General features: G+C 41.8%; 1 protein-coding gene across 5 annotated transcripts in view; it reads left to right on the forward strand.

The window, feature by feature from the left end:
* The window catches only part of EPN2 (epsin 2), a 62,552-nt gene that overhangs the window by 34,289 nt on the left and 15,171 nt on the right, over positions 1 to 13,092 (forward strand). For all 5 annotated transcript variants that reach the window (XM_019494565.2, XM_059716816.1, XM_059716818.1 and 2 more), the window contains 2 exons: positions 11,398 to 11,510; positions 12,946 to 13,038. In XM_019494565.2, coding sequence (XP_019350110.1) covers positions 11,398 to 11,510; positions 12,946 to 13,038 — 206 coding nt within the window. The remainder of the gene's footprint in view (positions 1 to 11,397; positions 11,511 to 12,945; positions 13,039 to 13,092) is intronic.

The raw sequence follows: 13,092 nt of genomic DNA on the forward strand, positions 1-13,092 counted from the left end.
CACATAGGAATATTCTATGAGTTTAGGGCAGGCAGTAGAAAAAATGGCTTATCCGTTCAGAATTACAAAGAGAAGCAGGGAAAGTATCGCTACCTAAGCTGCTCTTTTTTCCCCTTTAGGCTAAAACTCATATCATGAAAAGAACGGTGGGACCTTAAATAATCTCAGATATTAAGAACATCTGTCTTACCAGAAAACATGGAATTCCCAACGTCTAAGTACTTGATTATCCTTGTGCAGTATTGATTCGGTACAGGCTCCTCACTGCGTTGTGAGGGTATTGGTTTTTCTCTGTTCAAAATACTGATTTAACCAGAATAGGCTTAGCTGGAAGATCAGGCAGCAGCATCTTTGTTCTCAACTTTTGCTCTCTTATTAGAGTAATGCTTACCAAGTCACGCTAACAATGCCTTGGCTCCGTTCTGCAGAGTTATTTCTTCAACAAATGATATAGCTGTGCCAGTTGTATCTTTCTTTTTATTTCTCATATTCAATGAGATACCAGAGGGTTCAAAATTTTTCTGGGCTGTGTTTTTGGTGCAGCAGAAGGGTATGCTGCTGAATCATTATTATTCATTTTAAGTTTTAGGAAGTCCTATGGTGTGCAACATGATGAGCATCAACTTCAGATCATTCTTGCAGTACAAAGTGTTACTTCAGTCAATACATCAAATGAATATATTCTCTATTTGAAGAACTGCTGTAGGAGGGGCAAGGTTTTTTTGTGTTCCTTCTCAGACATCCACAAGTAAGGAAAAGTGGCAAGCTCCAGCTGTTTCTTATGGTCTTTGCTTCCTGGGCTGTGAAGTCTCCAATGTTTCATTTCTAATGAGTTAAGTACAGGTCGAACAGTACAGACCACAAATCAGTATATTTTTTAACTTGGTGGAGCTAGGCAATAGAAACACAGGAAAAGCAGAACCTATTTCAAGAGGGTATTGGGTGCTGGAGGCTGTCGACTTCCACTCGGCAATGCCCTCCTAGGAGCAAAGCCGGAGCTGCCTGGCTAAACCGTCTTGCCCCGCTGCTCAGGGACAGACCGACGCCACACTTGGGGTGGGGAAGAAATTTTACCCCATGGTCAGGTTGGTAGGGACTGCGGGGTTTTGTCCTCCTCTGTAGCGGACAGCGTGGCCCTCTGTCCAGGACCCACAATGTTTTCTAGAAGTTGGCTGCCGGGGTTCCCCAGCTTTACCTGTGGCAGGTTCGGGTGTTAGGCCTTGTGTTGTGTCTGTTGACGGTAGTCTTATGTAGAGTTTCGATGATGGACTGTATAGGATGGTTTGCATAGGTATGGTCAGGCTTCAGGCAGGGGTTGTCTAGCATATGTGAAGCTGTCTGGTGGGTCACTGAGTTAACTGCTGAAGGGGGAAACCCCCGTGCATACCAGAAACCCAGAAATGTAAAGCCTTCACTATTAGTGTTGCATTGACCTATGCCTAACAATGCAGTAGAAATTCTGATTGGCACCATCTAGAAGAGTACTCCTATCAGTTTATCCCTTCTTCTCATGCAGTCTGAACTTATAGCTTTAAAAACCTGCATACAAGGAATGAAAGTTTTGTTTTGCAAACTCTTGGGAAAATTTCTTCTTTGTAAGCAGTGAACTGTCTATTCCGGTAGGAAGTAATCTTTCTTACGCCTTGCTCTCTGCTGCTTACAAGTGCACAGGTTTCCCGTTTTAATTGGGAGACATTTTCTCAACCCATAGCATTTGAGTCTTGCCTCTAGAAAAATACAGGCCACTTACAGTTCATGCACACAGCGATTTGAATATTCATTAACTCGTTTTAATAAATTGAACTTTGGATGTATCTTTTGCCTAAACACAAATTCGAGTTTCATCTGCTAGGGCGTGCATAATTTTACGTGACCTCATTTGCTTCTCTCTTGCTCGGCAGAATGTGTAGGAATTCTGGAAAATACCTTTTAATTAATTCCTACTTAAATACATTCTGTTTTCCTTCCCATTATCTGGCATGAAGTTCTTTATGCATGCCTTCTGCACTTGCCTCTTGATCATAAAAATAGGATCTGAGTGTCATTAAAAAAAAATCATAGTTTTGTGTGGGACAAATCATAGCAATAGAGACCATATGGTCTAACAGCTACTACATCTGACTGGTGTCCTGGTCAGTTCAGCCATTGACTTTATTAATATTGGGTAAGAGAGAGAACTTCCTATCCTCAATTTTTTCGTGTAAAATTGGAATAATGATGCATAGCTACATATGGAAAGCATTTGGTCTGTGGTTATAAACAATATGCACTTAATATTATGATATGCACTGTTTGCTGTAAAGCTAAATTATTTAATTGACAGAAGACTAAGTTACAGAAGGGAGGTGGAGCAGCAATATCAGCAACATGAGGGATAAGGCCAAACGAGAACGGCAGCTGGCGTTGTTCTGTCACAAGTTATCATGATAGTCCAATGTAGCAGGAAAGAAGAGGAGAGTTAAATGATTGGTAAAAGGAAAAGCTTATAATTGGAGGTTTATTGTTTTCAACCAAAATTGTTTCTATAAATAGTTTTATATTGCATAGTTGCTCTTATCGCTTCACTTCTTTTTCTGTGGAACATTTCCATTTCTTACAAACTGGCTGACAACAGTTTTCAACTTGTAGCTCACATCCAGACTTGAGCATGAATTCCCAGCCGCGGTAGAGATGCTGTCATTGAAACAGTTTTACTTCACAGCAAAGTTCTCAATCTCCCTTCTCAACTTGAGATGTGCTGGAGCATATTTTTAATGCCGCGTTAATAGTCTCTGAATCCAGTCATTTCTGCCTATAGGCAGTTTCCCCTCCTTTGAGGAAGTTTAACGTTTTGTGATGCCACCTTTGCCGTCACTTGTGTCTCTACCCAAGACGAGATGTGTTGTGTTTTTGGGGTTAGAAACTTTATCACAATGATAAGCACTTTGAGAACAGAGGACTGAGAGGAGTCTTCCCGGCCGTCGGGTGCTGATGCAGGTCGCTTTTTATACATTTGCATCTACCAAACAGTTTGCTGAAGCAGTACAAAAATCCCCAGTGCATGTGAGCCCTGCACCTCCAGAATAGGAATGAAGTGGAAAGGACCTCCTAGATCAAGTCCATTCACCTGCTATTTTCAGACGGCGGCTGTGTCTACATGAGACACTTTACTGCTCTGTAGGCTAATCTACTGCACAGTAAAGTGTCACCGTCGACACATGCAGGCACTTACTGCGGTGTAAATTTACCACCTGCATATGCAGCAGTAGAGCCAAATATCATGAATTGCACGCGTAGATGTGCCCATCCACTTCATATCTTTAATCGTGTCCCACACTTCTTTTTTCTTACATTATTTTCGTTCCTGCAAATATTTGTTCTGATCTGTAGCAGTCGGTATAAAAGTAAAGAAAATGGAATGGTAAAGGAAAGTTTTTCGGTAGACTCCTTTCCACAAAGCTTTATTTCAGAGATCCTCAAAGGCAGTGAAACTCTTGTGTTGTAAGGCTGGAGTAATTCTAGGGGAGGTGTTCTTGTCAGCAGTATCCACGTGCCATTAATGCTGACATCAGCAGTAGTTAATAAGCACATTTTTTATCATTACTGCCTTGCAGCATCGTCTTCAGTGGAAACCCAAACACGTAGCATAAAACTACAAAAAGGCAGTCATATCAGTAGATTCTGACACGGTATCATAGATAACTGTGTTCTAGTTTTTGAGTTTGCTGTGCTTGTTAATTATCGGGCTTTGGATAGTTACGTAAAATAATCATATGACAAAATATGTGGAATGCCTAGGCCATTTTGAAAAGCTTTTAAATCCTTATATCCCTGCTGAAAAGACTTTTATGAAATCTTAACATTTTTTTTTCCAAGTCACTCGGATGCTTCCTGTTGGTTCTGGGTTACCAGCCCCCAAAACACAAGTTGCTTCTTGACCCCCACAGTGGTTTTTTGCCTCTCCATCCTTGCTCCTGATGCAAATGGAAACCTCAGGGAATAGCAGGAAAGGAAGATGAGGATTTGAAGTCTTCGGGAGTGGTGGGTGAAAAATCAGTTCAGTTACATAAGTTGCCCAAGTACAGATTTGGGTCCCGAAGGTTAGGCACCTGCATTTGAACATTTCGGTCTCTTGTCTCTGCCACCGTTCGTTCTTGCTGAGGTTGCCAAGAGAGCCCATTGCTGTCTCCTTTGGGGGGGTGTTTTTCCAAGGATATATGTAGTTCTAGTGGGAAATTGCTCATCCCATTCTCCACATTCACTTCTCCTAAGAAGCTGAACAGGAAATCTGGAGTTTCCAGGAAAAAATGTACTGACAATCACTTAAATGCAAGCGCTGCTTTATAGCCGGCAAATAAATACATTCCAATATTTAATACAGAATGCAGGGAAGGATGTTGATTGTGATGGTATTTCAGATAGCAAAATGTGCCTTGACCATTAGGCCGAGACCATCAACCATTCCAATTTAGTAATTTTAAAAATTGCTCTCTAAGCAGGGTGTTTAAATTGGACATTAGGCTACAGGAGTCCTGTATTATTGCAGGGTTGTATTGGAGCCAGCCAATTATTAACAGAATAAAATTGTACTAGCCATTATCTGAGTCTGGTGCTCGACTTAGGGCACATTTGCAAGCAAGATACTCAGCAGCTGTAGGAGGACTCATGAAACTGGGCAGGCGTTTGAAGAGTCTAACTTCTTTTACTTTTCTTTTTGGTCCCAAACTACCTCTCCCAGCACCAGTTGAATAATAGTGTCCCTGTCCATCTAGGATTGCCATTCTCCATCTGAGGTTGGCACGAGAGGCTGTTAGAGCAGACACCCTTGTCCTGACCACAGTGCGAGTCTTAGGAGAACTTGCTGATGTGAAGGAAAGATCATAGAAACAAAGAATCGTAGAAAATGAAAATTGGAAGGGACCTCAGGAGGTCACATCTTGTCCAAACCCCCGCTCAAAGCAGGACCAGCCCCAGCTACATCATCCCAACCAGGGCTTTGTCGAGTCAGATCTTAAAAACCTCAAAAGATACACAAATATGATTTTTTTTTTTTTTTTTTTTTTTTTTTATGGAGGCCATAGGAGGTTAGGTGGGTTCATTCTGGCTTCAAAAGTATCTTTCAAGTGTCAGAGATTTTGCTTCCTTTCTCCGCCCCAACCTTATCCCATAAGGTTTTAAGCCCTGCTTTTGAAGGGACTTTGCCTTGGTAAGCCAAAGACAAGGTCTGCCTACTTAACTTTGGGAAGGTACAGCTACCCATTCTCTGTGTGCTATTGCCTTTCTCATCCCCAGCCCCCTGAGTTATATGCTGGGTGGCGTGTTTTGCAAAGCACCGAGATCCTGCTCTCCGAAGCATTGCAGTGCAGTGCAGGGCTCTTGTGCATCTTAACACCCTGGCTTGGTTGACACGTACAGAGCAGTTGATAGGAACCGCGGTGCGCACATAGCAGCCCAGTCTCGAGGAGCTTTTTGCCTTGAGGCTTCCAGTAGCAATTCAGCTGAGAAACAAAATGCCTGTTATATACAACACAATGTTTGATAAAGAGTTGGTGACCAGGAAGATGGGCTGAGAAGAGCTTGTCTGCAGTTTGAGACGTGGAGACTTTTAACCCTAATAGAATTGTTCTGAGTAATCCTGTACTTGTTGCAAGATTAACATCTGATTAGTTATTAACATATGTGGTTATACATATGAAACCGATTCATTATTTGAAAGCATGTTTTGTGATGAACTTGCAAGTTTTAGCATTTGCTCATGGAGTTCAGCTTTTTCTCCTACCATACAGGGAGAGAATTTCAGTGGAATTAGTTAATAGGATTGTTGTGAAAAGAAATTCAGGTTGGTTTTTTTTTCCTTATCCCATGCTAACACTGTGCCAGCCAGATTCAATTCTGGTTTTATGCCAGTGTCTGTGCACGTCAAGTATTGATGAAACTAGATTAGTATGCAGAAGACCAGGTCTGATTTGGGCAAGGCTATGTGCACAGTGGTTTTCAGCCCTTTTTCATTTGCAAACCCCTAAAAAATTTTGAATGGAGGTGCCGGACCCCTTTTGATTTGGAAGTATGTGTATTCATATACTTTTGATCCATAATAGTCACATTTTGCAGACCACTTGGATAATAGTCTGCTACCCCCTCAGGTGTTCATGGGCCACCGGTTGAAAACCACGGTTGACCTGTCGCATATTGCTTAAGAAAAGTGACAACTTGGTTTAATTCCCTGGTAACACGCACTATTTAGTGTACCACAGGAACTAAGAGCAGGTACAAAAGAGCACTGTTGTTCCTGTAATCAGGCTTTTCTGTTGCATGACATGCTTGAAGCATTTTTATTAAGGGAGGTGGGAGGTGTTAAAAAATCACTGCTTAATTGAAGCAAGCCAGAAGGATCTTTGCAACATTAGGTACTTTTTAAAAGGGACTTTCAGTGATGGCTTTGCAGTGGACTAGATGACTACTGGCTATTAAAAGTTTGCAAAGACTGGGGGAGTAAAGGTTTCATTTGGTGTGCATGTGTACTGCTTTATCCTCCGGGGGTTTATATCTTACAAATAAATGTTCAGGGTGGAACAGATGTCAAAGAGCAGTGGAACCGATAAGGGCTGAAGGAGTTTGATCTCAGCTTTGACCTAGAAAGCAATCCCAGCTTTGATCTTCGATGATAATAATGAAATAAAGTGATGTTGGTAAGGGAGAAGTTTCATTCCAAATGAAGTTGTTTCCTGACACCCAAAATCTGGAGTGACAAACTGACTGACTACTGATGAAATTATGCCGCAAATCTGATCACCTGGCACACAGCTGCAATATTTGATGCTACTGTTTCTCTCCTGATATCAAAAATCTTGTTTTTTACCCCAGTGAGCTCATAAAATGTGCTACCAGTATGCTACATTTAGATTAATAGAAAATTCAGGTTGGACGGGACCTCAGGAGGTCACATCTAGTGCAACCCCCTGCTCAGAGCAGGACCAGCCCCAACTACATCATCCCAACAAGGGCTTTGTCTAGCCGGGTTTTGAAAACCTCCAAGGATGGCGCTTCCCCCCACCTCTGTAGGTAACCTGTTCCAGTGATTCCCCACCCTCCTAGTGAGAAAATTCTTCCTAATATCCAACATAAACATCCCTTGCTGCAGCTTGAGCCCATTGCTCCTTCTTCTGACACTTGCAGCTAGCGAGATCAGATACTTTCTCTTTGCCTCTTTCTGTATTCTGCCTACCGTAAAACTTGCCGTTACGTAGCCTGACGTTCAGGATCCGTGTCGGCTTACTCATGGATCGTAGGGTGACACAGTGATGGTATTATTTCTATTTCTTTTCAGTCTTTATATTTATGGACTCCTTGGTTCCACAGTCTATATATAATAGCATGCCTGTCTCACAAAAACAGATTATTGTAAGGTCATTGCAGTCTTTGAAAAGGATCCCTACCACAAGTAGGTGAAGACAAGACTTTTTTTTTCCCTTCCAAGCACCTGAAATCACTTGGCATAGAGAACCTTTAACGGATTTCTGCCTAAGTATTTGCATAAAAAAGTGTACTCTAATTGTATACCATAATTGATTCCTCCCCCCCCAATTACTGATTTAAACCATAATATAGCTCTCTGTCTCTGAATATTTTTGCTTAACCTAACAACATTTATGAAAAAATTTGGGGGTTCCTGGATGGCTTATAAGCATAGCCACAATATAGCCTAGCCAAGAAATGACCAGTAAGTAGGTAAGAAGGACATCAGGGTGGATAAAAATCAATGCTTAAAAATGGATTTTTTAAATTTAAATCAGATTTTTTTTATTTAATTATATTTTTTGCTTTTTTTTGTTAAGATGCTTTTTTTTCCTTAAACTTATATGAAGATAGTTTTAATTTAAGATATGTTAAAGCTCAAAGATATCATTATAACTTCTAATGATATGGACAATATATGTGCCTTATATTCATGTAACCTTTTAAAAAAAAAGTTTTATAAATAGGTCACAACAGGCCATGGACTGTATCAGGGGCCCAGTCTTATGCGGTTTCCAGAGCTCCTCTATAGATTCGTACAGATTAAAGAAAACCACTGTACCCAGTGGGACTCGGTGCTTAGTCTAGAAGATCCCATTAAGCATCTCTGCGGTGCTTAGTTTCAGTTCTCAAACTGTGGATTAGTGTCTCCAGAGATAACATCCTTGTTAACAGCAGTATTTGGAGAAGAGAGCTAGCAGACCCAATTACTTACCCATCAGCCCTGGTTCTCCCTACAAGTTTGTATACACAGAGACAAGCCCTCACCTCTCTCTAAAAGTGCAAAGTGTCAAGAAGTTAAATGAATAGAGGATATCAAACAGCAAGAATGCATTTTTTGCATGATTAAATTGAGTACCCAGATTATAGTTGTATTGGTCTAGAGGCAAAAGAAATCAAAACTCGTGGAAGAGGTGATATTTTTTTATTAGACCAACTGGATATTTGCAAAAAAAAAAAAAAAATTATTTGCAAGCTTTCGGGCACATTTGCCTTTAATCAGGCGTAGGAGAGAGCAGAGATTGTTAAAGATCTCCTAGTAGAAATGAAGGTTTATACTGCCACGCTTCAGCTCTCCTGTGAAATATGAATCTTCATTTCTACCTAGGAGAACTTTTACAATCTCTGTTCTCTCCTGTGCCTGATGAAGGGTGAGTAGCTGCTGACTATTTTTGCTTACCCTAACAAAATTTATCAGAAAATGTGTGTGTGGGGGGGGGGGGGATTCCTGGATGGCTTGTAAGCACAGCCAAAATATAGCCTAGCCAAGAAACGATCAGTAAATACGTACGGCAGACATCACGGCTGGTAATAAAGACGTAAAGTAGAACAGGACCTAGCTGTTCACCAACGTTGGAAAGTATTTCTTCATCCTGTAGCTAGAGCCTTGGTGAGAAAGCAGGCCAAGGGGATTTATTACTAACAGCAAATATCCCACATGTGGCCTGGAGAAGCCCGAATCTTAAAATTCTCCGCCAGCAACAAAGCCGGGCTTACCCGGGTCAGAATCGATCCATTCAGTCCCATCTTACATAAACATCTGAGTTAACTGTCATGTGCTACGGCATAAGAGATCCTTTGTGCGGCAGAGATACTGTTACTAAGGCAATAACCTTTCTACTCTATCCTTGCAACTAAAACATGTCCTGCAGCCCTCGGCCGATCGAGAGGGACCGTTCCGATAACGTAGGAATTTAAAAGCTCAGTGGGTTGCGGGGACTACATTAGCCTCAAAGATAACCCCCCTGCGTTCGTTTAATTTTGCTTGCACGAAAAATGCACTGATGACCTCTGCTGCGTGCCTGTAGCTTGGTGATGTTCTCAGTTTTTCATGTGAAACCTTTTTTTTTCATTTTAAATCAGTTTATAATATGCGACTCATTTAAAAACAGCCAGGAAATGAATTTATTTTGCTAAAATGCCATTTAAAAGTAAAGTGACTGAAGCCACATGAATCAAATCGCTGGCAAAATCTAAAAGATGAGCGGAGGTCTCATTTATATAGCTTTTCTGTTAACCACGTTCGATTCCTGGCACTGATGAATGCTGGTCGCTGTTGGGAACAGTGAGGTAATGTGTTTTCTTGCCAAGGCAAGAATGTCATTCTTCAGCGAGCTTTTTTTGGCCGGGGTAGAGGGATGGGAAAAAGGGGCTTGAATGACTTGATTCCAGCCATTCTTGCAGCTCTTTAATGATTGGGGTGTTGCAACTGGTATGTCTCTGCAAGCTGGAGTTACAATGAACACGAGCACTGAGCAGCTCTTTATGGGCAAAAATAGATCGAATAATAAAGGAGTTAGCTTAGTGATTCCCTGTCAATGGAGCTTGGAAACCCTGCTGGCATCAGCTTCCTAGATATTCAATAGCATAGCTTAATAATGCTGGCAGGGAGAGGAAGGGAATCTTTGTGTACAGCGTTCAGGGAAACCCTACTAGGATCTTCTTTTCTTCTCCCTCTAGCTGCAGTCGGGGCAGTTCAGTCCCTAGTTGTTTGGAGGGAACCACGTCATTAAAAAGAACAACCCCATTAATATTTTTGCCAAGCACCGTTATAAAACCAGTTACAGCTCTTGCCACAAATCAGCCCCACACCCTGCCCAAGTGCCGCTCCAGTCCCTTTCCCTTATCTGATCCACTGCTCAGCTTTCTGCTCCGTCCTGTGCTCCCTGCCCAAGTTGCTGCTCTGCTCTCTGCTCCCTGCCCTGTCTGCCTCTGTGCTGCCTTTTCCCTTCCCAGTTTGATATATGCCCCACACAGAAGCTGCCTGGCACCTGTGCCACCTGTGCCAATCTTTGAGGAAGCACAAAAACTGCTTAATGATTGTGCAGTGCTAAGCGCACTGGAATCCAGTCCCGCTTGCAGCATCTAGTTGCCTCTAATACAAGCGTCATTGTATAAAGACCAGTGTAGAAAGAAGCCCACTGATTCTTTTGGCAAGCAGTTTAACTTTTTTGGTACAGTGGCATAAGTCTGAAACTAATTCTCGCAGCTCATTTATTTCCCATGACTTCAGCAGATGTTACAACTGCATCCGCGCTCCCTATACTTTTTTAAGCACCCCTGCTTATAAAACGGTGCAGCCTACCTTTAAAACATATCTTCACGCTAATTTAAATTGTAATTTTTTTTTTTCAATTTGCATAATCTGTGTGGATGAAAGGATCTGTGTTTTTGCAGAGACTGCATTTTGCAACCCTTCAGCGTGAATAGTTGACTTGTTTGTGTCTAAATACTGTGAGTAGTTAAGAATAGTTCTTTTTTCTGCTCTGTTCAGGGCTGGGTGTTATTTTACATAAAAGTGGGTGGTATCCTATTTTACCCTTGCACTGGCTGACTTCCAGCAAATTCCCTTGCTGTATTGTGACATCTGAGTACTCCGAACATACAGCAAAGCGTGTCTTGAATGATCATTTACAGTTTATAAGGTCGGTGACCTGTCTCTCAAAGCTCTGATATATGCTACGGCAGCCCATTCAGCATCCATTGCACCACCCAGATATTCAGCATTTATTGACTTTTATCATCCTTCTTAAATCAAACTCTTGCTTTCGAAGAACAGGCTTTCTCTAATGTGATTGAAGGGTGCCTTCCACGTTTCTCCCTTTTAAAACTGTCTCTGTGTTGACCTCAAATGGGAGTTGAATGCATTAGGCTGTTTTGCATTCAACTCCCATTTGAGGTCAACAAATAGAGACAGTTCGAGAAGTCGAGTTTGGTCAATGGAGCAGACAGCCCTCAGCATGCTTCACAAGCTGACCCAATTCTTGTAATGAAGGCCTTCCAGGAGCATCTTCACGGAAGTGGGACAGTGGGTTGAGAGATTGGAATCAAAAGTGCAAGGAAATGGCAGTAAGCTTGACGCGCGGTCCCTCATATTTGACATATTTCTCTTCTTTTCAACAGCTACGTCCCCTCGAGTGTCGTCAGAACTAGAGCAGGCGCGGCCTCAGACGAGCGGAGAGGAAGAGCTCCAACTGCAGCTGGCGTTAGCAATGAGCAGAGAAGTTGCAGAGCAGGTCAGTACCCTGTGCAGGTTAGCTAAAATATCATTCGACTTCTCTGCCCGCACGCATACGTTGCCGTTGTCTTTCCCTGGGGGCAGCTTGGCTTCACACCAGTTGCAAATAGCGGGAGAGGGTTGCCTGTTTGGAAGGGGTCACCGTTTCCGAGAGGGACTGTGACCTCATTCCCATCGAAAGCGATGAGATGGCAGCCGTTTGATTACAAAGCAATTTTCAGTGGAAAAGTACTATTGTATGAACAGCTGAATCTGATGTAAATTCAAAATTCAACTCGGTCTCAATTATGGAACTATGTCATTTTTTTCCTGGAGTGACGTGGGATGTTTCCTTGTGGAATACATTAGCGTGAAACTGAATGCCACAATTCAAAGTACTGAATCGCTTTGCAGAGATACGAAAAGAGGAAAGCATTCATCATTTATCAATAAAGCTAGAAAGAGTGGTTTTAAACCAAGTAGAAAAACTGCATTTAAATGAGAGTTGGGTACATGACCGGTCAAATAAAGTTTGGTCAATTGATTTGATTGGTCAAAAATTGTAAAAATAATTGCCAATAGGTGCAAATAATGCCCAGAAAAAGCACATGTTTTTCCATTAAGAAATGGGTAAAAAAATCTTATTTGTCAAAAGTACAAAAAATGTAGGTTTTTTGTTAAAATCGCTATAATCTTTGACCAGTCAAAAATATGGAGTCAATTGACTGGTAAATTGGCTGGTCAAATGACTGGCTTGCCAACCCTAACTTAAATGGTTTGAAAAAGCTATAAAAAAAGTACCAGGTTTAGAAAGAGGTAGTAGAATCAAATATTCATATTTGACATTAACTTGTTATAGGTGGTCTATTTGTCTTCGAATCCAAAAAGGCAAGGAGTTGACTAGATAACCCGTTCACTTCCTTTTAGATCTGAGAGTTGTACTAAATGTGGACAGAGGCTGACAAAAGCCATGAAATCTGAAGTTAAAACTGACACATGGCTTTAAATGATGATTTAAAGGGGCAGAAGAGTCATAATTTAAGGTTGGAGTATCTGCTTTGCACTGGTTTTTGCCACTGCATTATGAAGTCCTTATTATTTAAACCTGCGTTGCTCGTTTTGGGGAAATTGTAGATGATCATGTTCTCAACAAAAGGTTTCAACCAGAAATGGTGATGCAGGTCTAATGGTATATTGCTGATTTTCGTTGGGAGTCCGTGGGAGAGATGCAAAGGGAATTTCTCTCCAGTTGCATTGCACGGAGGGATCTTGGTGATCTGTCCTGGCAGTCCCAATGCCTGTGCTTACATTGCAAGTTGCTCCAAAGGAAGCAGCGAGTGGAAGCCTTCTCCCTGCACTGGTCTGATAAGGACCAGGATAGAGCATGCTGTACCATCTTTATAGGCAGAGTCTAGGCTGATGGGCAGTACTCACGGGGTCTGTTTCCTTTGTAGGAGGAACGCCTCAGACGTGGAGATGATCTGAGATTACAGATGGCTCTGGAGGAGAGTCGCAGAGACACAGTTAAAATTCCCAAAAAGAAGGAGGTAATGCCTTCAATTAAGAAATTCCTGGATTATGCTTCAAAATGCTCCAACACC

The sequence above is a fragment of the Alligator mississippiensis genome, chromosome 13, assembly GCF_030867095.1.
Source record: "Alligator mississippiensis isolate rAllMis1 chromosome 13, rAllMis1, whole genome shotgun sequence".
NCBI lineage: Eukaryota > Metazoa > Chordata > Crocodylia > Alligatoridae > Alligator > Alligator mississippiensis.